Source organism: Haliotis rufescens, unplaced genomic scaffold (assembly GCF_023055435.1).
Source record: "Haliotis rufescens isolate VD_foot unplaced genomic scaffold, xgHalRufe1.0.p SCAF_1, whole genome shotgun sequence".
In the NCBI taxonomy this organism is placed as follows: domain Eukaryota; kingdom Metazoa; phylum Mollusca; class Gastropoda; order Lepetellida; family Haliotidae; genus Haliotis; species Haliotis rufescens.
This window is the reverse complement of record NW_025963779.1, coordinates 70,245,327-70,269,950: the sequence shown is the minus strand read 5'-3', so window position 1 is coordinate 70,269,950 and position 24,624 is coordinate 70,245,327. Positions and strand designations below refer to the sequence as shown.

The 24,624-nt window shown below is 42.4% G+C and overlaps 1 protein-coding gene across 1 annotated transcript; it reads right to left on the bottom strand.

Annotated features, from left to right (window-relative positions):
* Positions 1-16,584: 16,584 nt before the first annotated feature.
* On the bottom strand, positions 16,585-23,617 carry LOC124134045 (1,25-dihydroxyvitamin D(3) 24-hydroxylase, mitochondrial-like). Its single transcript, XM_046498663.2, has 9 exons — positions 22,949-23,617; positions 21,821-22,011; positions 20,429-20,632; positions 19,771-19,928; positions 19,197-19,363; positions 18,741-18,819; positions 17,949-18,108; positions 17,517-17,560; positions 16,585-17,307 (listed from the first exon to the last, which is right to left on the bottom strand). Exons 1-9 carry the CDS (start codon positions 23,350-23,352, stop codon positions 17,194-17,196), a joined length of 1,521 nt encoding a protein of 506 aa, XP_046354619.2. The 5' UTR covers positions 23,353-23,617; the 3' UTR covers positions 16,585-17,193.
* Between the last annotated feature and the right edge of the window lie 1,007 nt (positions 23,618-24,624).

The window sequence follows — 24,624 nt, the reverse complement described above, 5'->3', positions numbered from 1 at the left end:
CCCGAGTACCTCTAAGATTACTCCAATTCTTAGTATGTTCATATAGTTTCGTATCTCCCGAACACTTTTCTAATATCTCTGCATGTAGGAACAAAGAATCAAATTATTGAAAGACCTACTGAAATCCATCTTTCCTACAGGTCGGACTTCCTGCGGTTCTAAGTATAGCAGCGTTTCTTGAGATCAATATTTAATCTGTTTATTACCAACACGACAGGAAGATCTGACCCCATCACAGACGGATGACAGTCCCCCTTTGAGACGTGTAGACATCAACGTGTCTCTGGCGGATGCAGTAACAGTATAGGCCTTGCTCTCGCTCCTCCTGTACCAGCTGATCGATAGCCCCTGGGATGGGAGCCCCCAGCACATACACAACCCTCGTGTTCCATGCCCCAGTGGCGTGTATTCGGAGATTTGATTGTTTGATTTGATCGCTGATTCGTGTAATAACGCAGATGTTGCAGCCTTGACGTCATGAACTACTTGCCTCGCGAGGGGCTGCCAGTCCCTGCTGTTTTAGTGTGTTGCACTAATAACGCATCGTTGGAGGATTGTGAGGATTGTGAGTCGGTAGCGCATTCGGATTCACTAATTCAATTACCCGCGTGAAATTTCTTTCTCATCTATTTACGGTTGATTATATCTGTGACAACTAGGCTAAATATATAAGAGAGTAAAATCGTTCTTATTCGTATAAGATATTAACCGACTACATGAATAAAACAGACCTATCACCTTAATGGCACTGAAGAATGCTCGATTCTGATTGGCTAAAATAAGATTCAAATAAGCTATCTAAAAACTTAAGACGTTTAAGACAAAAACCTTGCGTGAATACGTCTATCGATAGACTTCACATTGATGCATATATGGCTGCTGATAATCAATTAGAACTGAATGCGTTCGATAACGGAACATTATCCGATGTTGTTATCCCATACTGGTACATTTCATAAGCACTTTGTCAGCTTATAAAAAATGATGAAATATATTTTAGAACAGGGACAATTAAGTAAAATCCCATAAAAGGATGTCAGAAAATGACTTTATAAAGTCTGTCACCGTAGATCGAATCAGCTCGTGTCACAGTCCAGTGACCTCGACGCTCCCCGGCTTTATTTCCGACACCGCTCGGCAACGTCCGGCGGTCGTCGTTCTTCGGTGTCATTACATTCTGTGTTTGGGAATTAGTGGCCCGACTTTTTTATTCTCGTTGGATTTAAAGGCACGCTCATACCATTTATTGACTTGATGTTTGATCTCCTATATGTTCGCTACCTTATTCATGTGTTGAAAATGTTTTTGTAACCATGATTTTCAAACAGAGGAATTTAAAGGTACACTCAGATATTTCTAATGTGTATATGATCATTTTGCCTCAATAATTGTACATAGCTTGTTGTAAATCTTTAATGTTATCGTTGGATAGCTCATAATCAATGCTTTATTCTGATACTTGCATCTTCAGTATGGATATAGTAGTTAGTTTGCTTTTCGTGTTTTCCCCATGTTTAGAAACACACGTTGGCTGGGCGCCTCAGTCTGTTGTATTCCCCGGCTGTCCAGGAGCGATTGCCCTCTCTCGGGTCAACGCGCAGTATATTTATACTTGTGTCTTTACTCCCCAGTACTCGCAGGCCGTTTTAAAGGTTCAGTTTGCTGCACAGTGGTCACGTTCGAAACTCAGGTGTGTGGGGAATTTGTTCACTTCTTTTTTACTAATTAGTCTTTTTGTATTTAAATCATTATTTTGAGCCAGTCCAGAATATAAGCATCTTCCCGAGGCAAGGGCGTTAACTGACTAAAGACTCCAGTTTCCACCCTTGCTGAACTAGGCTGGAATTTCCAGGCTCGATCGTAGCGCCAGCAGTGGCTATTACGAGTTAAGTCCCTTCTATGTTCCTCCAGTTGACCAATCAGATTCCATATCTCATATCACTTGCATTTGCTTCAAACAAAATGGCGGCGCCCAGTCAAGACGATCTGCTAAAAAATCAAGATCTATATTGTTATAAAACGGGTCTTACCCCGCGAAGTGCATCAAATCACGTGAGCACCTTGATTTAAAGCATGAAGCAACATGCAAATCCTGCAGTCGACCGAAATCTGCACTTGAAATCCATTTTGTTTAGGAACCGGATGTCTTGTTCGTTCAGCGATTTTGATTGGACTATGCATAGACTCGTTAATCCAGACATAACTGCAGCCTAGTTCGGCACGGGTGGAAACTGAACTTATATAGTCAGTTAACTTTCATGCCTCGGGAAGTTGGTAACCTGGGTAGTGTATGTTGCGTATATCACTACCCGTAACCCCTGTTCCGATGGTCTAAGATAGCCCGCCTATTTATTCATGTGTAATTGAGCGTTCAAATGATTACCGAAAATAAGATTGAGTGAGTGAGTGAGTTGAGTTTAACGCCGCTTTCAACAATGTTCCAGTCATATGACGTCGTGTCAGTTTAATGTGTGAGGAAAGCCCGAAGTTATGCATATCTCAGACGTTTACCACTTTGGTAAGAAGAACTGAGCACGGGCATTGTGCTGACAAACACAATCGGGGCAAACCGGGATTCGAACCCATGATCATATTTGTCTGGCTTTTCCAAGGGACGCAACTTTGCACAATTGCTGCTCCTTAGACGACACAAGGACGCTCGTGCACACACACACACACACACACACACACACACACACACACACACACACACACACACACACACACACTCCCATACACGCCGTAAAGTGAGTGGTATCTAATCATATAAATATTCAATAGACATGTACCGTTGTCTCTCAGACTGTCTGTCTGTATGTGTGTGCTCGTGGGTGCGTGCGTGATTGCATGTCTGCATGTGGTCTAGGGGTGGTTTATCGTTCCTTGAGTCCCGTTCTACAAAGCGACCGTAGCACTACGGCAGTCGTAAGTCTGTTAAAGTATGGTAGCTACGATCACCATTGTACTACGACCGCTTTTTGGAACGGCCCCCAAGATCCCAGTGTCCAGGCCCGACTGTAAATCGCAATCATGAATGATATATCTGTGAAAGCGCGGAATGGTATAAAACCCATTTCTCTCTGAGAAATATGTAAATGATCTATGCCGATATTAGCAATACTCCAGCCATATCGCTATATAGAACACCAAGAATGGGCTTTACACGTTGAACTCACCATGTTAGACTAACGCTTAGTCGCTGAAATGTGGTTTTGACAAAAACAAGCAACTACATATACATTGAAAAGGAGCCCCACTGAGATGGTAGATTCAGACATGAACCTGAGGAAAATCTAGCCTTGCTTCATTTAGGGCTATAGCGTTACCGTAACAGCTGGGAGAAGGTAAAATAATATGGTTCTGGTACTGTGAGACAGACTAGGTAGTATGCACTTTTAGCAATATTCCAGCCAAATCACGATGTGGAATACAAAGATAGGGCTTCACACATTGTTCCCACCATGTGGGCAATCTTCTCAGCAATACTTGTCGGAGTTTGACAGCTTAGCAATGAAACATGGGTAACAAATTTACGTTATGTCCCGATTTCAATCTACACCATGGATGAGTGCAGATTTAATCTCATAAAGAAGTGAATCAATCAAAACTTTACAAGATCATCCCAAAACATGTTGGCTGTGATCAGTGACTGATCAACATATGGCTGGCTTTGCTACTGAGTGGAAACGGTTCATGTGGAACAAGGCTTTCGCATATCACGGCACTCTGACATTTCCAAACAGCAGCAGAGATTGAACATTCCCCCCCCCCCGCGGTCATTAGGACCACACGTTTGGTAATTGCCTCAAATCACGGACTATGCATTCATCTGTAATACATTAACATGGCATAACTCCGACCTTCCACAGAGTGGGTAATCAACAAGCGTGCAGTGTGATTCACAAGTTATACACACATCATATTATTACAAAGTAACATTATCATCATCATCCTCATCATCATCATCATCATCATCATCATCATTGTTACTACTACTACTACTACTACTATTATAAATAATAATAATTATTATTATTATTATTAATAATAACAATAATTATTATTATACTACTACTACTACTACTAATAATTATTATTATTATTATTATTATTATTATTATTATTATTATTATTATTACACAGTCGAGTATGCTTGGCTGTTGGTTTAAAGTATTACAAGCAAACATGTTGTAATATCCTGATATTAAGTGATTATACCATACACTGACATCGGTACTAGGTTCTCAGTACCCAATTCCTGTTATAAAGCATGCAAAGTTTTCAACCCTTCGGCTCGTTGTTTGTTCTTGATCATATGTGCTTCCCATATAAAGCGATAATGGTCACGACGATACACGCCGTCGTAGGACGATGGGACACAACCAAGCATGAGTTGTTTTGTTTGTTGTTAAACTCAGCATCGATCAACGCAATAGGGATACGGTGTCATGCATCAAACAAGTTAGTCTGTCTCACAGTGCCTCCGCCACATTATTTTCCCTTCCGCCCAGCCCTTACTGTAACGCTGGGGCGGTGGGGTAGCCCAGTGGTTAAAGCGTTCGCTCGTCACGCCGAAGATCCGGATTAGATTCTCCACATGGGTACAATGTGTGAAGCCAATTTGTAGTGTTCCCCGCCGTGATATTGCTGGAATATTGCTAAAAGCGGCGTCAAACTATACTCACTCACTACTGTAACTCAGTACCTCTAAATGCAAAAAATCCAGTTTTTCCACAGGTTCTGAATCTCCAATCACACTGCCAGGAGCTCCTTCTTACTTTAATTGCAGTTGCTTGTTTTTATCCAAATTATATATTTTCGGAGACAAAGCGTTAGTATACAACCAGGGCAGCGAGCCTGACCCCCCAAAACGGGTGGACCTGTTAAAAATGCTTAATTTAGGGCTAGAGCATTAATTAAGGGCTCAGCGGAAGGGAAAATAATATGGTTCAGGGATTGTGAGACAGATTAAACCGACCCCGTTTTTCGATTCTTACGAAAAACATGCATGGGTTGCTGAAGACCAATTAGGCATGACGTACAGTGGATATCTTCGGAATCTCAAGGCGTGGGGCACTGACAGTCAAGTGTAAAGGACGCGTGAGCTAACACAGTATTTCTGTTATTATATAGCACAGCCTGTTAGGCGGCCGGATGAACCAAAGCAACTCGTAGACGTTTACTATTTCGATGAAACCCAGGAACACAGATGTGGTGCTGACAAACCAAGGATCATATTCGGGCCAAACCAAGAACGCGAAGAGACAACCAGTGGTTCCTGGTATGGCTACGGGAAGTAACTCTAGCGGGAATTCCAGCGCCTTACACCGTGCACTGAGTTTCTGCGGTTTGTCGTAAGAATTGATAAAATATGAGTAAATGAGTTTGTTTACTACGCCGACTTTAGCAGTATTCCAGCAATGTCGCGGCGGAAGACATATGAAGAGTGCGTATCGAGTCTTTCCTGTGAAATCTAGCAACCATTTTGCTACATGCGTTCAAGTGGGCGCATTTATATTGAAACGTGATCAATATCTTTTTCCTGTATGAATTTGTTTCATTCGCATTTGTTTGCAACTGCATTTCGGCAAATGCTCGTTACTATTCCTCTCACATCCCCATTAGTCTACAAATCAATAGAAAATAATCTTCCAAACTGTGATTCACACGAATAAATGGACTCTGTGGTATTCGTTTCGCTGCATGGTGTTGACAACCACGCAACACATCTTAAACATATCGATATTGGCTATAGCGAAACAAATCGGTATTGATCAATATCAATACTGTATTTAAACTAGAGAACTGTCGGGACCCCTGCGATACAAACGGACAGTGAAGCTGTCTTGCGTCAGCCGTCCAATGTTAATGCAAATATCTCAGCATTTACCTAATACTTTATTGTCATTCTTGGTCACAGGTATACCATAATAAACCACAATTCCGAATATATGTTTGTGTTTTCAAAATTGTATTTGTTTTTCTAGAAAGTGTCTTAAGATTTAAGAGGTTCGTTGATGTACTGGTTATTTTTCAAATGAAAAAACTCAACTGTTTTCACTCCAAGGTCCGCAAAACGTATTGTTTGTGTATCAAATGGCTACTTGTTGAATACATTCTTATCTGCGTGTTGAAAGTGAACAAGTTGCTTGTACGTCCTAATCAAGGTTATGAGAGAAGGTAACGGTTCCATTATCAAACACCTTTTCAAATTTTATTGGCCGAAAGCGTTGATGTATCTTAAGTGTTAATGAACCTCTCTCCATCAAGAGAGCCAGAGTAAGCTGTTCTTTTGTTCACGCCAGAATATGGTGGTACCTAAGCGATTTATAGCATCATTTTGCCAGATAACCAGAAGAAGTTATCTCTCGGCGCCGTTTAGCATTCATGACAGGCCTATATCGGATACACAATATATCTCTCCACACGAGCTGACGGCAGGGAATTTGAGGAATCTGGGGAAGTCTGAAACATACACGACAGTCAGTAAGAGAGCAGGTTCCCCCTCCTCAGCAGCAAGTGATAACACCAGTGCCCCTCCCCGCTATACGGCGCTATCTAGGCGACAGCCATTCCGAACAAGTTAGATAGACAGCAGGTTGTGATATTTAGTCCGAGAACGCACATGGACTTAGATTTTGAATTCTGCGTTTTTAAAAATGTCATTTGTGTTGATACATATATCAGTATTTGTAAAGTAACAGTGTAACATTTACGATTGAAATGACAAATCTATTAATACATTCTAGAGTTCAATTTGGGTTTCATCAATTGGATCAACATTTGTTCTTTTTCCAGTCTCTACTGGTATTCAATTTATAAAACGGAAAAATACTAAATGTCCCGTTTCCGCAATCATCAATGTGTTTGCTGACACCTAAGCATTAAACATCAGGGTCTCTAATCTGCTGTTTGTGTACAGTGACTCTATCTTTTAATTCCATGCCGGAGATTAGATTAGAGAACCGGAAACGGGACATTTACTATTTTTTTGGACATATGAATTTCCATTTGACCGGCAAATCGGAGACGTATTAGCAAACATAGGCGAGGTCGTGAGAAAAGTACTCTATAAAATTATACAAAGACCTCAGTTAAATGGCAAAATGACATGTGGAAATGTTACTGAGGCAATTATATATATAAGCAATACTTAATGCAGCATGTCCTCTACACCACAGCACACTGCACATAGTAAATGTAGATCTTCGTCCTGTTTACGTAATATACAACGTGGTCCAAAGTATACACAGTGATTTCATGCAATTTCACGAAAATATATGTGTACGTGGATGGTTTACAGTATCAGCTATGCCGCTGCACATCCGGGTTCTGTGGAGGCGTTGGCTTCATTTTCAAAATAGAGGAGGCGGAACCCGTTAAAAAGGAACAAGTACTCTGAAATGTTTAACGACAAAGTAGAGTAAGATAAAAGCCACTTTGAATAGTATTTCAACTTATCAAGGCGTGTCAGCTGTGGGGGGAAGTGAGGCGTTTTACTACTTTTGCGGAACCCACGAGTGCATGTATTGTGCTTACAGAGATCAAAATTCCTAATCGGGGTGAATCTGGCATGTGAATCAACGAGCAGTGAGTTTGGTCTTACGCCGCTTTTAGCAATATTCCTGCAGTAGAGCGTCGGGGGACACATTGTTACAATGTTAGGGTCGGACCCGGGCCTTCGGCGAAACGAGAGAACGCTTTATCCCAAGACTACCCATTCGCCCTCAGCCAACGAGAGAACGCTTTATCCCAAGACAACCCATTCACCCTCAGCCAACGAGACGACGCTTTATCCCAAGACTATACCCATTCGCCCTCAGCCAACGAGAGAACGCTTTATCCCAAGACTACCCATCCACCGTCAGCCAACGAGAGAACGCTTTATCCCAAGACTACCCATCCACCCTCAGCCAACGAGAGCAAAGAGGTTACTAAAAACTAAATTGGACTCAATGACATGGTTGTTGGCCTGACTCGATTGTATACAGGCAGAGACCATATAATACTCTATTATATGGTCTCTGATACAGGCCAGTATGGCATTACAATACTACTGCTCGTGGCGTTAAACATCATTCTCTCACTGTAACTATCCTGTAGATGTTCTATCATTTTCAGATTCATTTGTGTTGTTGGGATCAATCTCGGGGCAGTTGTGAGGTGTCGACACCCGATTCTTTCATAATATTATTATAGTTAATCTGTTAAGCCATGTTAACATATTACTTCAGCAACCCATGCTTATCGTAAGAGGCGACTTAAGGGATCGGGTGGTCAGGCCCGCTGACTTGGTTGATGCATGTTATCGTATCCCAATTACGTAGATCGATTATCATAATATCCGTCACTGGATTGTCTGGTCCAGACACGATTATTTACAGACCGCCGTCATACAGCTGGTATATTGCCGAGTGCGGCGTTAAACAACCAACAACAAACACACAAACAAATATTCTGTCATACAACGATTAACTACAGTAAAAACTTCCTTTGAGTGGTATAGCGAGATAATTCCATCAAACAACAAACAAACACACAGGTAACTGTGCCAGCCGTACCCCCTTAAATAATGTGAATCTGTGTGATGGCCTCGAATGGGTACAAATGTTCTTCCTCGACCTGTACTGCTGCAGATTTGTTATCTATAACAAACACATTCGGCGTTGACGCTCCTGTGTTAACACCTCTAATTGACACGAGGCAATGTGCTTTGTAAGTTAGACACGCCCTGGTTGTTTTATCGTAAGAGGATGTGAAGAATATGACGGTTTGCCAGAAACGCAGTGACAGCATACCATATATCCTTTGAAATAGCCGAACACGATAAGTTTTAGATATTGTACTACACCTACTTTCTTAATAATGATTAGGCGGCAACATTTTGTCATGATTGCGTTTTTTGAAAGTGATTTCTTACAATTCTGAGGGACATGTGTTAGATAAGCTAAGATAATGTACTGCACTAACATTCCACTTTGGACACCTACACCGTCACTGTGACGGAAAACTACAAACTACATGTATTGATATAGAAACAAGAATAGCTATCACACAATCTTCACACTTAAGCCAAGACCGCCAAGGTGCAATATGGACATAAAGACTATCATGGACCCCAAAAGGGTTCGATCTACAGGTGGCATATGGACATAAAGACCATCATGGACACCACGGGGTTCGATCTACAGGTTGCATATGGATATTAGAATTATCATGGACCTCAAAAGGGGTTCGATCTACAGGTTGCATATGGACATGAAGATTATCATTGACCCCCACGGGGTTCGATCTACAGGTGGCATATGGACACAAAGACTATCATGGACACCACAGGGTTCGATCTACAGGTTGCATATGGACATTAGAATTATCATGGACCCCCTTGGGGTTCGATCTAGAGATGGCATGTGGACATTAAGATTATCATGGACTCTCACGGGGTTCGATCTAGATATGGCATGTGGACATTAAGACTATCATGGACTCTCACGGGGTTCGATCTATAGATTGCATGCGGACATCAAGATTATCATGGACCCCAACGGTGTTCGATCTACAGGTGGCATATGGACATGAAGATTATCATGGACCGCCACGGGGTTCGATCTACAGGTGGCATATGGACATTAAGATTATCATGGACCGCCACGGGGTTCGATCTACAGGTGGCATATGGACATTAAGACTATCATGGACTCTCACGGGGTTCGATCTACAGGTGGCATATGGACATTAAGATTATCATAGACCCCCTTGGGGTTCGATCTACAGATGGCATATGGACATTAAGACTATCATGGACTCTCACGGGGTTCGATCTACATGTGGCATATGGACACTAAGATTATTATGGATCCCCACGGGGTTCGATCTACAGGTGGCATATTAAAACAAAGATTATCATGGACCCCAACGGAATTCACTCTACATGCATGGAACAAATAAAAGGCACAAACTCTAACCTTTTCCATAGGAAATATCTGCTAATGGCAGACGATTGTACAATTCCGACCATATCATGGGCATGTGTTTATGAATCACTATCAAATAGCAGTTCGCGAAAGCGTATCCTGTCCCACCGTTTGCACCCGTCACAAACACATGCAAAGGCAAGTCAAAGTTAACCTGAAAAACACGGGAACCCCTAGGGGGTTCGGTCTTCAGGTGGCATATGGACACAAAGACTATCATGGACCCCCACTGGGTTGCAACTACAGGTGACAATTAAGACTATCACAGACTCTCCACAGGATCACTCCACAGGTGTTATATCACCCCCTCCCCCCTCCATCTCCAGCCCCTGGTTATCGTACATCGCTGCCTTCATACACTCGGAAATGGCAGGAGTATAAACATTGGGCTTCATTAAACGAACACAGTCAAGATCCATGAGGAGATTTAACCTATCCTCAAGCTCATTCGTTGTCATGGGTACGTAAGTGGGCGTGAACTAGAAAGACAACTTTTTCAGCAACATCTGCAACTTCTAAGCAGTTAAATGTCGCTTGAAATCTACTTACCTCTTTTTACTTTTAACGTGTATTTGACAGTTGAACGATCAGATGATAGGCAGTGGTCACGTGACGTCAGTCTGGCCTGCATGTGAGAAACTTCAGACAAACACAGGAGCTGTTTGTTTCCAGCACGCCGGCAGCTGAGCGTGATGCGGTGGCAGAACAGGTGTGGTGGGTACAGGGGCAACGAGCGCTCATTAATCAGTCCTTAGAAGTAATGGACACTCTTACAGTGTAATCTCACCATGTGAGCCGTTTTATTTGTTTGTTTGTTGATCAACGCCGCACTCAGCAATATTTCAGCTCTATGACGGCGGTCTGTAAATAATCGAGTCTGGACCAGACAATCCAGTGAGTATCATGAGCATCGATCTGGGCAATTGGGATACGATAACATGCATCAATCAAGTCAACGAGTCTGACCGCCCGATCCCGTTAGATGCCTCTTAAGACCAGCATAGTCGCCTCTCACGACTATTCTAACCCGCTTCTTCACGGGCAGGAGTTTAGTTGAGTGAGTTGAGTGAGGATGTTTTACGCCGCTTTTAGCAATCATGCCAGGTGACAGCGGATGATATACCAGGTCATCTTCCCGCAGCAAAGGTGTTAACTGACTATAAAAGTGACTTTTATAAAGTCAGTTAACACCTCTGCCGCGGCAAGATGATACCAGGTATGGGCCTCACATATTATGGCAATGTCGGAATCGAACTCGGGTCTTCGGCAATACAAGCTAACGCTTTAACCACCAGGCTACCCCACCGCCAATGACCAATTAAATGAAAAACAAATATTTGTTTCAAACTGCTTAATATTTCTCCATACCGACAAGGATTGGTGGGGTTGTCTAGTGACCGCTCGTCACGCCGAAAGCCCGGGTTCGATTCCCCACATGAGTACAATGTGTGAAACCCATTTCTGGAGGCTCCCGCTGTGATATTGCTGGAATATTGCTCAAAGCGGCTCAATGAACCAACCAACCAACGTTATATTGTCTTGGATTGGTCTGCACACAAGCGAGTAACTGTGGTCGGCCGCAGTCAACGTTATTACAGTTACACGACGGCGGTCTGTATATATTCAAGTTTATCACGCAGGCCAGTGGTTGTAGGACGAGTGTATCCCCGACACATTCAGCCAGGTTACATGTATACCTTCTCCCCATTACAGTCTATGAATCACCAGGGGCACCTGTCCCATCTCACGGGCCTCGTTCCAAAAAGTTTCATTTTATCTGTAACCTGGAGTGGTATAGCGAGATAATTCCATCAAACAACAAACAAACACAGGTAACTGTGCCAGCCGTATGCATTGTCATTGTAATAATCCCCAAATCCGAATGATATTGGATGAAACAAGCATCAATTTTAGATTGTAGGTTCGCTTCATGTAGCATAGCGCACCCCAAACTTGCAGCGATGTGAAGGAGTAAGGGACCTAACTCTGTCCGTACTATAATTGGTTACCCGTGATGGGGTTGAAACTACAGGTTAAGGACAAGCCCCAAGTTTGACTTGTTTATAGCTAACGCGGACAGCACCAAGGGCCAAGTTACACAATGCGATCTCAGCGCTACGACTATCTTCTCGCTATGTTAAAGTAAATGGATTACGACAGTCACAGGGCGAAGATGACTTTGTGGGACGAGACAATTCGTGAGTGCACTGACTTTTGTAATATGGCCTATTATAAACTGCTGCTGCCACATATTTGACCCACTGTATTTCTTTTTATGGTTGTAAAGCTCATCCTGAGTATTTCAATGGCAAGTGTTGATTGTTCATTGATCTTGTGTAGTTATTTCACATTTTAGTTCTGAACCAGGTGCATGGGGCACGGGTGGCCCAGTCGTCTAAGGCGTCGCGATTCGCTGTGCAGAGTTGCATCCCTTCGGACATGCCAGAAACCTATGATTGTGGGTTCGAATCCCGATTCGCCCCGTGTATGTTTCCAGGTTTGTGAGCACCATACCCGTGCTCGTGGGTTTCACCGAAGTGGTAAACGTCTGAGACCTGCATCACTTAGGACTTTCCTCCCACATTAAGCTGACACGCCGCGATATAACTGTAATACTATTAAAAGCGGCGTTCAACCCAACTCACTCATTCACTCTGAACTACGCGCCGTTTTCTGGGTTAACATTGGCGTTTCAATCTGGGAATCAACAGGAATTGGGTGTCGCCCGTTTGCGTCTGCGACCTACCCTGCAACTCGCCTGGCAGTGAGGGATTCTCCAGCAGTCAAGAAGCGATGGGTTCGAGAACCGTAGCTCCTAGTTACATTAGACATTCATGTACTGTACTGTTTACACAAAGTAACATACTCAAATACGTTTTACTGTATTTCAGTAAGCCACTGACTTCACAACCAACTGGACAGGCTCGTGTAAGAATGGACAAATGGAGGTGGTCGAGCTTCGACCACAGAATCGCTTAGCTATGAGAATGTGTCCGAGCCTCGCTTGCCTACCACGTGCCCGAAGATTCTATTTTGATTATTAAAAAAACATACCAGACAATGGTCATGTTTTGTCGTGATGGTTCATGTCGGATGATCATCACCCCCTAGTGACTGGGGTCATCATAGTCCGATTCCCTATCCTTACCACTTTCTGCGAAGCAAACACAACAGCGAAACTATTGAGAATGTAGCTGTAATTTGTTTTTAGCCTTAGATTTTGAGAATGTATCTTTACTTGGTAACCGTCTGAGTTCCTCCCACCTCAAATATCCAGTGATATCACAACATCGTGTGAATATTCTTGTTGGAACATGCAGACCAGTAACTGACATCATGAACCGCGACCATCGAACAGTTCGAACTGCGAACTTCGCATCCTGTCGGAACAGCTGCTCTACCGCCTCCACATCCGTCAGATACCTGGTCAGATACCTGGTCTCCAGCAACCCATGCTTACGCTAAAGGTGACAATGCTTGTCGTAAGAGGCGACTAACGGGATCGGATGGTCAGGCTCGTGACTTGAATATTTACAGATCGGGACCGCCGTCATATAGTTGGAATATTGCTGAGTGCGGTGTTAAACAGTAAACAAACAAACAACCGTCGGAAACACGGCATCTATCCTCCCCATCTTTTCCCGGTAGATAGGTCCATGCGTTTCGTGACGATTCTGAATCATTCCATTCAGCTTGGCGGAATTCTTGATGATGTCGACCGGGGATGCCAACAACAGGCAAGCATTTCGGGCAGCGCCGGGAACGGTTTGACGTCTGCAACATCTTTGTCAGTTTGCGTAGACGTCGTCGTCGCCTTGTATCGACGCAAAACAGATACGGCCGATGCTCACCTCTACAACACCTCGAAACAACATACCAGTTTGTGTGGTGCACACTTGTGTGCTGACTGGACCAGCAGCGGATGCGATAGAGACAGCTACATCATCAATAGCCGGTGTTGCACCGAAAATGATACGATAACCTTTAATGATCTGAATGTGGGCTGGCGCTCTGTTCACAGCAGTCAATGTGGGTCAATACAGTTGGGTTGACCTCACTGGATTGCTGACACGTATCGGGATGATCTTGACCTACATACTCTTGTGCAAGTCCACATTTGTATTGCGAAAGTACTAGACTTGCACAAGTCTCTTCGACAATTATTGGTAGTTTAAATAGTAATTCTGGACTATCATAGAAAATAATACGAATCAGTTGTCTCTATAAAAGACTGGCGCCCTTAGATGCACTAACCGCTTATCTAGACGTGCCATTATAGAGATATAATAGCTTTACATCCATGGACTGTTAATACAGCACAGCATTGGAGCAACGCTACAAAAGTAACTCCAGTAGTTGTTATCGTGAACTTTGGAACAAACACGAGTAGTCTTTAAAAAGGCGCAGTTGGTCACACCAGGCCTGCGTTGAAAGTGGAATCTGTGCACTTCCACAGGCTATACCTGTTCTAGCCATTGATTGGATGACTTCTTCTTTGTTTGTTCCGACTTTTCAGGGCTACCTCATGCCTGTTCATCACCTGGTCAAAAACAGTATACACAAAATGCTAAAGTACTGTCGGAAATGCTAGAAAACTGCTTTTCTGGCCTTATTTAATAAATACGAGTCATAGGACTTTGAAAAAACATACATCAAAATAACGCAAATTGCCCTAATCTAGCCTGTCCTAATTGACTCTGTGATTACCCTAAAAATGTACTTTTACAGGTAAAATGATTATCAACTTAGAAAATATTCGCGTGTTGTCATGCATGTATAAAATGGCATATAACCTGAGGCAATTACCTAACACCTGTCCCGAGGTGATGACCTCACACCGTCCCGTGCATTTTCACAGGTCCAAATGTCACCGAGTTGGGGTGGTCTCAAAATATTGCTGTTATTGTACTTAATTGACATGTGCGTTGATGGGGTAGCAATTAAGGATATGAACTGCATTATATTTGTTTGGAAACACGATGGAATAGTTAAGAGCTATGAAATGGGATGAGTAATGGAAGGTTGCGGTTTTGGACTCCAGAAGTATTTGTTGTTCTACAGCTGATTTCTTGAGGTTGCATTTATCTCCGCCGGTGACGTATATGAATCTGTACTTTTGAATGTTGTGTTATGTCTTGCCACGAACCCTTTACACTTAGCTTAGATGGGCACAACAGGGTTGAGCTCACAATGTCTGACTGGCGTACGTATGACAACGTGACCGTGTTGTGCCGCCAGCACATATGTCCTGTACTTTACAGGGTTCTTATTCAGCCAAATTTTCTCTATCAGTTGAACATTCGTTTCATATGGTCTGAAGTCGACAATGTCAAATATTCCTGTATGGTCGCCTTCAGACTACTCATGGTTTGGGCGACAGTGTCTGATTCCCGGACGTTATATTAACTGGCGTTATATATTACAATGACACTGATGTTGTTTAAAGTTGGCAATAGCTGAAGTTCCAACCAGTCTATGAACACATCACCTCCTATAATTTCCTTATGAAAATCACCAGTTTTCTTTTTCGCCTCGAAAACTAGCACACATCCATCAATAAGCCCCATATCATGTGTTGCAGCGTGCAAAACAATTACACGATTACCTTTACCTGATGGTCTATTGGTTCTTTTTGTCCATCTGCCGATAACCACATGTAGTGAGTAGAATGATTCATCAAGGTAAATTATCTGGACGCCCTGACTGTGATAGTTATGAATGGTTCGGAGATAATGTGACCTCTTAGACAGGATGGAATATTTCCCCCTGAAAAGTGCTCGGTCATCGCCACACGTAGTGTATCGAAATCCCATCTCTTGGAGAGCAATAGTTCGTGCAGTCCGGGAAACATTAATTGTATCGTTAATTTCCTCCCAAATTCTACTACAAGCCAGGGTTACCTTCTGCTCATAAAGCTTGTACACTTTACGCCTAATTACCCTGTATCAAAGCTGTCTAATATCCTTTTACGTCCCAGTTTTGTTTTTGAGACCACCCTAATACCTGTTTTGTTTTATTTATTATACCGTAGACTTGATGGTATGAATTGAAAACCATATAGCTTGGGCAGTTCGGTAATTCACCCTATCTAAATTAATAAATGTTTCCCCTCTATCTCTCTAAAGTGTAAAGAACTTGTATACATTTCCCAGTACAGACTCCATATCGTGTACCGCGGTTATGGCTATGCAAGTGTAATGTAATGTGCGTCATGGGAGCAATGTTAACAATACAAATGCAGCGTTATTTTGTCATTTTAGAAGATGCACATCTGGAATTTTCTCAAAATTATTTTTGTGTGTGGATTAGATGTTTTATGTAGACTACATTATTATCAATATAACGGAGTCATGTGCGCATATTTCTATAGTCCGTTTCAGACTGTCATCATTGCCATATAAATTCCTGTTTTCGTTCGAATTTGTCTCCTGTAAACTTGTCGATAGGACTCCTTGTGACTGAAATACTTCAAACCACAGGTAGGTCGATCGGTAGTTACTCGATATTTCAATAACAACAGTCATTGAAAAATTATATCCCTTTTTAACAAGCAAAAAGCAGTTTTCTAGCATTTCCGACAGTACTTTACTATATAATGCCAACACCAGGCTTTTGTTAGAGGTAGGCATTTATTGGAGGAAAGTAAGATAGAGGAAGTAAAATCTATTGTGATCAGATATGCTTGTCATGCAGAATATTTATGCTAATTTCAATGAGAATGTCTTTCAAGCATTTATGCATATAAAGGATAAAACGAAATTATAATAAATTTCCACATTGAAATACATTTACAAACAATGAAATCGTGAAGTCATCTACATGATTTTTTTTACCTAGTGATCCATGTTGCGTCATATCGCGAAGAGTCTTGTGGTTAACACCTCATATGTGCACGTACGCATTGAGCACCATTATAACAAACATGTTGGTCCTTGGCAAATACATGTATAAGAAAGTATAAATGGATATTACAGTGAAATAGAGCTACTTGTCCACAATATAAATGTAACTCAACTATGTAATTAATATCAACGATTTCTCTTAATACATGTCAGTAACAATACAATAACAAAACAAAAGTATAACTCCTGAATTTGCAACGTATATAGGTGATTTTTTCAGTGACGTGTTTTTTCAAAAAAGTCCCCAGCGTCACTGTGCATGTGCTTACACCAGACTGCAAAGTGTTCGTATGACGTGCACTATGGAGAATTAGAGTCTAGTCTCTCTCGTGAAGACGGATTTTGATTGGATCTTTGGCCAATAGTAGGAGGTCCGTCTTCATTTCGACTGGTTCCATTGATACAGGCTCTATCTGGAATTTGCGAACGAGCTGAAACAAAAATGACTAAATGAGAGATTGTTACAGTAGACCTTCAGATATTTGACAGAAAATTAATGTGAACGTGAACGTAAGTAAGACACATCTCAGCTGGAAGAGTTAATAGAGGTGAAGTATGGTTGTACTTGGTTCTAAAGACATATTGTCATTTTATCAAATAATGCAGTTGAGGTTTGACGGCGCCGATCCTCCCAACTCACCTGGGATATCAACAGCTGCATCTCGAGCTCTGCCACTCGCCGGCCTGTAATAGAGTTACCAGGTTATTCATTTGTACTATACTGATTAAATAGCCAATAAACGCCAGCTGAAATAGTCAATGTGCAGGTGGAACTGATACCTGCCCAAATAGTCAATGTGCACGTGGTACTGACATCTGCCCAAATAGACAATGTTCGCGTGGTACTGACGTCTACCCAAATGACCAATGTGCACGTGGTACTGACATCTGCCCAAATAGTCAATGTTCACGTGGTACTGACATGTACCCAAACGGCCAACGCGCACGTGGTACTGACATCTGCCGAAATAATCGGTGAGAATGTGAAACTGATACCTGAAGAAAAAGTCCATACGCATGTTGAATTGACACCCGATATAGATCTAGGTAAGAAAGAAAGAGTACTACCCACCGACACACATCCTGGGTCCGAACCCAAACGGCAGCCAGGAAAAAGGCTGTGGGCTTACTGTCCTGGTAGCTCGGAGCCAGCGTTCAGGGCGGAATGTGTCGGGGTCCTCGTAGTGACGTCGTAGACGTCCGAAGCCGTAGAGGTCAATCCACATCACAGTCTGTAAATATGAACAAAATCAATATCTTCAAATCGAAGTGTATATATTTAACTGCCCAGAACGCCATTACTGTATGCAGGACGAAAGGTATACTTTGATTACATGGACAACGCTCGATGTTTAAGTCCAGTTTTAATTGCCGAACTAGGATAAAATTATGAAGTTATATTTTTGCTGGACTAACGAGTCTATGCATAGTCCAATCAAAATCGCAAAACGAAATCGACATTCGGTTCGGGAACAACATGGATTTCAACGTGCAGATTTCGGTCGACTGCAGGATTTGCAAAGGATGTATACCGTCAACTGGGCGTCGGCAGATATGCTCCAAATCTTTTCATGCTATTGCTATCGACCAGATCGTCTTGACTGGGAGCCGCCATTTGTTTGAAGCAAATGCAAGTGATATGAGAGGTGGAATCTGATTGGCCAATAGGAGGGGCATAGAATGGACATAACTCGTAATACGATCGAGCCAAGAATTCCAGCCTAATTCGGCAAGGGTGGTAACTGGACTTTTAGAGTCAGTCAAATCCTTTGCCTCGGGAAGATGATAATTATATAGATCAATAAGTATCTTCGTGTTAAGCATAATTTCGATATAACGAACGTACAGTGTTTGTCGCACTTACCTCCTTGGGCACGCGATAGCCGAGTAGGACAGCGTCCTGTTGCAATACTCGAATCACCACACTTCCGGTCGGGTACAACCTAGACAACAAGGCGGGTTTCAAAGAACAGTTAGGTGGCGGTGGGACACATCCTAGTGTGTCAAATGACACAAACAGAAGGGACTGGGATGTTGTGTAAAGCTTGAACACCAGCCAACGCCCGCAACAAGCGATACTCCAAGAAAAGGTTCGCCTTAGTCTGGGGTATGTTCAAGACAAATGAGTCAAATAAAACTAAAACTGACAGACGATAAAGGAATCATACCCTTTACAGCATTCCATACATAACAGTATAAATCATGGATGTAACCCTCGTTATGGCATTCACACACCCCAACATCACACATCACTGCATATCAACAGTCACACAAGGGTTGCATACGCAATCTATGACAAGCGTGTGTAATTGATACAGACCTGAGCGTCTCCTTAATGGCCGCCTTGATGTAACGCATATCCTTCAGGTGATCTGCAGTTGGCTGCTCGCCAGGGGGGACAACTCTTGTGATTTCCTCTAAGATGGCCTCCTGTGCGTGTGGATGTCTCGATAACTCATACAACAACATCTGAGCGGTGTTTGACGTCTGTAAAGAATAACATACCAAAATAGTCAAGAACACTGTTACCCATCTGGATATATAGTCCACAGACATAGTCAACAATGTCAATGTCAACAGTATTGATATTCATATATGTTTGGAATATGGCGGCTGTATTAAAAATCGAATTTGACCCTCTTGACAAAACTGGGATGTCATTATTGGTGGGAACAAGCATTTGAAAGTTCAGCTTCATTGGCCCAGTGGATTCCCAGAAGATATTTACGACGCATTACGGACAACAAACAACAGATCCCACCATAAGCTCACATGGTTTTCATGACACTCACTGTGTCTAGAGATCCCATGGGTTCTGAGATGCCACTCACTCACCCACTCACCGTGTCTAGAGATCCCATGGGTTCTGAGATGCCACTCACTCACCCACTCACCGTGTCTACAGCTGCCCCCATGAGTTCGGAGATGTTGGCGTAGACATCCTTAAGCGACATGCTGTCCTCTTTCAGGAAGTGGGTGATGAAACCCACGTGTTCTCCTTCCTCCTTTGTCTCCCTGATTTCCCTGATTCTCTCGTCAATGATCTTGTGGGCTAGAAAAACAAAAACAAACACAAATATAGAGTTTACAGTGAAAACATCGAGTGACTTTAATAAGAAGGAATCCAAAAGTAAACAAGACATGCATGCCTTGTGATATGGAATTGAAATCATTAGCAAAAACAATATACACTTTCCGAACATTCTTTCTCTATCCCCAAATTCTTATGAAATTTTCATCAAGTATATGAACTTGACACATATAATTTCTAACGTTTAAGAAATATTATAATGCATCCAGCCAGCGCATTAATATTTGGACGAAACCGATGCTACCTGTCAGTTTTGCATTTACATTGTCCACAAACCAATTAATGAACGATGCAAATCAACGTGCCGTGTGCAGTACGACGCATGGATAGTATACCTGCACAAATAGCAGGTATATAAAATCGATGCAACCATATTTGTCAAGACTATATGACTTGCTTATTATCTGAGACCATCTATCAGATGGTCTCTGCTTATTTTGGAAGCGTCGCTGGCGACCTACCAACACGGAAGCCCTCGTCCCACGCTGCGTCATGCTGTTTGTAGGTGCGCGGCATGAAGATCCGGGCCAGTTTGGGTGGAAGGAAGAATATTTTCCTGGTTGTCTCAAAGATGTCATGAGAGCTCTGGATGAAAGCCTGGGTATCCTCACTCCTGTTGTCTGACAGACATCCCAGTCTCTTCTCGTACAGGATACGGGCGATAGCTGTGCACAAAGAGTCATTAGTTTAGCAATGTATCCTCGCGTCACGTGAAAACAAACGCGAAAATGTCGCGATTGAGAGGCGGATCAGCAATGTTACGCAAATCGGTCTGCTGGAGAAATAACTGGATATTTCTTGTTCTTGTTAATTTTAAACAAAATATAAGGTCTAAGGATATCTAGGAAATAGTGGACACGGGAATGAGTCGTGTGAGTAATATCACAGCGTGTAATCTCGATGTGGGAGGAAAAGCCGAAGTGATGCAGGTCTCAGACTTTGGTGAAACCCACGAACTCGGGTATGGTGCTGTTAAACCTAGAAACAGAATCGGGGTTATTTTAAAACCAAATTTAAGGTCTAGTGATATCTAGGAAATAGTGGACACAATAAGGAATGAGTCAGTGAGTGAGCCCCTTTGAACAGTATTCCCGTTACATCACGGCGTGTCATCTTGATGTGGGAGGAAAGCCCGAAGTGATGCAGGTCTCAGACGTTTACCACGAGCACGGCTGTTAAACATTATCGGGGTGCATCCTCTGCGCACCCACTGGAGACGTGGGGTCCTATTATTATCGACGATCATCAAGGGAAAGAGACGCGCTTGTCTACATTAAGAAATTGCTCTGTTCAGTTATGACCAATGGGACACAAGTTCAGTGGAATTGGGTTGGTTGGTTGGTTGGTTAGTTTGTTGTGTTACGACGCAGTCAGCAATATTCCAGCTACATGACGGCGGTCTGTAAATAATCGAGTCTAGACCAGACAATCCATTGATTGACACCATAAGCATCGATCCACGCAATTGGGATGCGATGACATGCATCAGCCAAGTCAGCGAGTCTGACCAGCCGATCCCGTTTGTCGCCTCTTACGACAAGCATAGTCGCCTTTTACGGCAAGCATGGGTTGCTGAAGACCTATTCTACCCCGGATCTTCAGTGGAATCGGGAAATGATTTGTCCCACCCATGACAGACTGTGTAATCTATCGATAGACAACCCAACTGAACTAACTCGTTTTCTTGATTTCTCTAAACTAATCACATCTATAGTCCCTTTTAGGTACATTCTGGGCAATGAAGCATCCGTTTCTTTAGAATCAAATGTATTCTCAAACCTAACCAAATGGTCAGAATACTCTTGCTCCAGAACACATTTACATTACTCAGAACACGTTATACAAATACTCACATTCCAGAGACCAGTTGAATAGCTCCTTATTCAATGCAGGCAACTCTTTGTCCGAGGTTCGAATTCTTCCCACTCGGTCCAAGAACTCTACAACAACCTTGTTAAATTCTCCAGTGTAGGACTCGACTGTCTTGATCTTCATCATATGCTGGTCGACCACTCGCCTCAAGGAATGCCAAGCTTCACCTGATCTGCAGTGTAAATATCGGACCCAACACATTGCGGTGTTTCTTGGAAACGTAGGAAATGTAGAACATGTGTTACCATACGAGTATGGCCGAAATCTTAAGCTCACATATTAGCAGTATTGTATCATTATAATATTATAATAAATTACAGAGAAAATTCTTACATTAAAGGGGCCGAGAGATGGAGCCAGTCGCCTCAAGCGTTTATGTCCCTTTGGCATCCCAGAATTCTGTCTTGGTTCGAATCCCACATTGGCCCTGAGTATGATTCTTGGTTTGTCCCTTTTAAAGTGCTATACTCCGAATCGATACATCTCTCCGTCATCATTAAATCATTATTGTCATTTGACGTCAGACGAACCTGATCAACGTTTAAAAGCCCAATCAAGATGAACATTACACGGAATTTTGAACCAATTAAATTACATGTCAGCTTTCTAAAACTTTTTGGTTGAATTTCTCTACCACAACCAATCGAAAATTTCAAAATCAGAAGAAAAAGAAATTCCACATAGAACACGCAGTTCCCTCGGTCGTACATCCTTCGAGTGTAGACGCCATGGCGCTCAGAAACGATAAGGTTATTTTATTATCCAAAACATAAATTTATAAAACGCAGCCTGTATCACTCCCAATTCGAATATGCCGATTTACGCTATTTTTGGAAATACAGAAATAAGATATTCGCTGATTGCCTGATTAGAAAGTTCATCTGACGTGACCTCAAAGGTGTTTTTGTCAGATCGAGTAAACATCTGATTTTAATGAGATTGTGTTCTGGGCAAAGTAAACTCTCTCGGGTACTTACATCAGAGGACATTTATCACTACCAAAATTTGCTAATGACATGACAAATTAGAGGCGGCATACAATTTGAAATTCATACCCAATATACAGATACAATACCCAACAACGAAGATGAATATATGAATATACGTACGACATGACAAGGCCTTTATTGAAACCCCTGTCCTCCCTGTACTTAATCCAGTGTTCCAGTTGGATTCGAACTGGGTACTTTGCTTCTTGTCGGAACAGCTGCTCTACCGCCTCCACATCCGTCAGAAACACGGCATCTATCCTCCCCATCTTTTCCCGGTAGATAGGTCCATACGTCTCGTGACGTTTCTGAATCATTTCATTCAGCCGGGCGGAATTCTTCATGATGTCGAACAGGGTACCGACAACAGGCAAGCCCTTCGGCCCGGGCAGCGCCGAGAACGGTTTGACGTCTGCTGCATGATCGTCAGTTTGAGCAGACGTCCCCTTGTATCGACACAAAACAGACACGGCTGATGTGGAATGTCCGGGTCGGACATGGATGAACGCGACTCGCGACAACATTATAGTTACGTGTGGTGTACACTTGTGACCTCAAACAAGCAGCGGTCGCGGTAGAGACAGCTACATCATCAGTAGTCGGTGTTGCACGGAGAGTGATATATAAACGCTAATGGAATGATGAAATAGTATAACGTATTTCGGCTGACCCCTTCTCTTGATATAGCACAGGGCATGAACTGGTTGAGATCGACAGTTGATCGGTAAGGCGAACAAGTACCTGACCTACTTTCTTTATCAGACACACACAACAGGTAGAAGCCAGTCTAGTTATTTTGTCCGTACTTCTTCTTGCGAGACTGTGAGAACCACGGCCCACAAAGCGATCTTAGCGCTTTAATTATCAATGTATAGCAGAGAGTCAAAATAATACTCTCTATTTAGGACCGCGTTTTGTTAAACACGCCCCCGATCTGTTTTGATTTGTAAAATCGGACATAATCCGTCATTGAGAAAAAGTGGATACTAAGGAAAAAGGCAGGTTAACAAGACCAACAACGGTGAAATTTGCTTCAAGTTGTTGACACTGGTTTATCAAGATATATGTGATAAGTAGACAGGAGATTTGGGATCTGCTGATAAGGGAGAGAGGGCAGGTGGCTGGAGTTACCTTTTTGTTTATACCAGAGACCATTGCTCATATACACAGTGGGAGCTTGCTCCTGTTGCCCGTCTCCCATTCCTCAAGCCTCTCCCCACTCTCTGTTGTAAGTCTTGCTCCAAGGCTGTACTAAACGATAACTCCATAGGTGTATAGTAGTTCTATCCTTCTATTAGGCAAGTCTAGATAAGCGGACAGGACGCAAGTATTTTATAGGGACAACTTGTTCATATTATGTTTATAATCTAGGAATTATGAAGTAATTAATAATTATTGCCTAAGAGACTTGTGCAAGTATATCTCTCTCGTCTACTTACCACTTTGGTACGGAAAACAAAGGAAACATCACAAGACACTTTGTACAATTTATACATGTCATTTTGCGCATCAGTATGCCAGTATAACACCAACAGTTAATATGTCCCCACAATAATTATATTGAATAATGGATAGCAGGAGTTAGTTAAACAACTACATCATTTCTAGTTTGATATAACTGACTGGCACATCCAAATTGTATTAAGTTTACTTTTTTGTACAAATGATCAATTGTGTCTAGGTATTCAGCATGAAAACAGTACTAGTACAACTCACCACTGCTCAATGTTAATGCCTATTTCTACATTATATATGCTGATTGTAAAGTTCACCTTCTCTTGGAGTGAGTGAGTTGG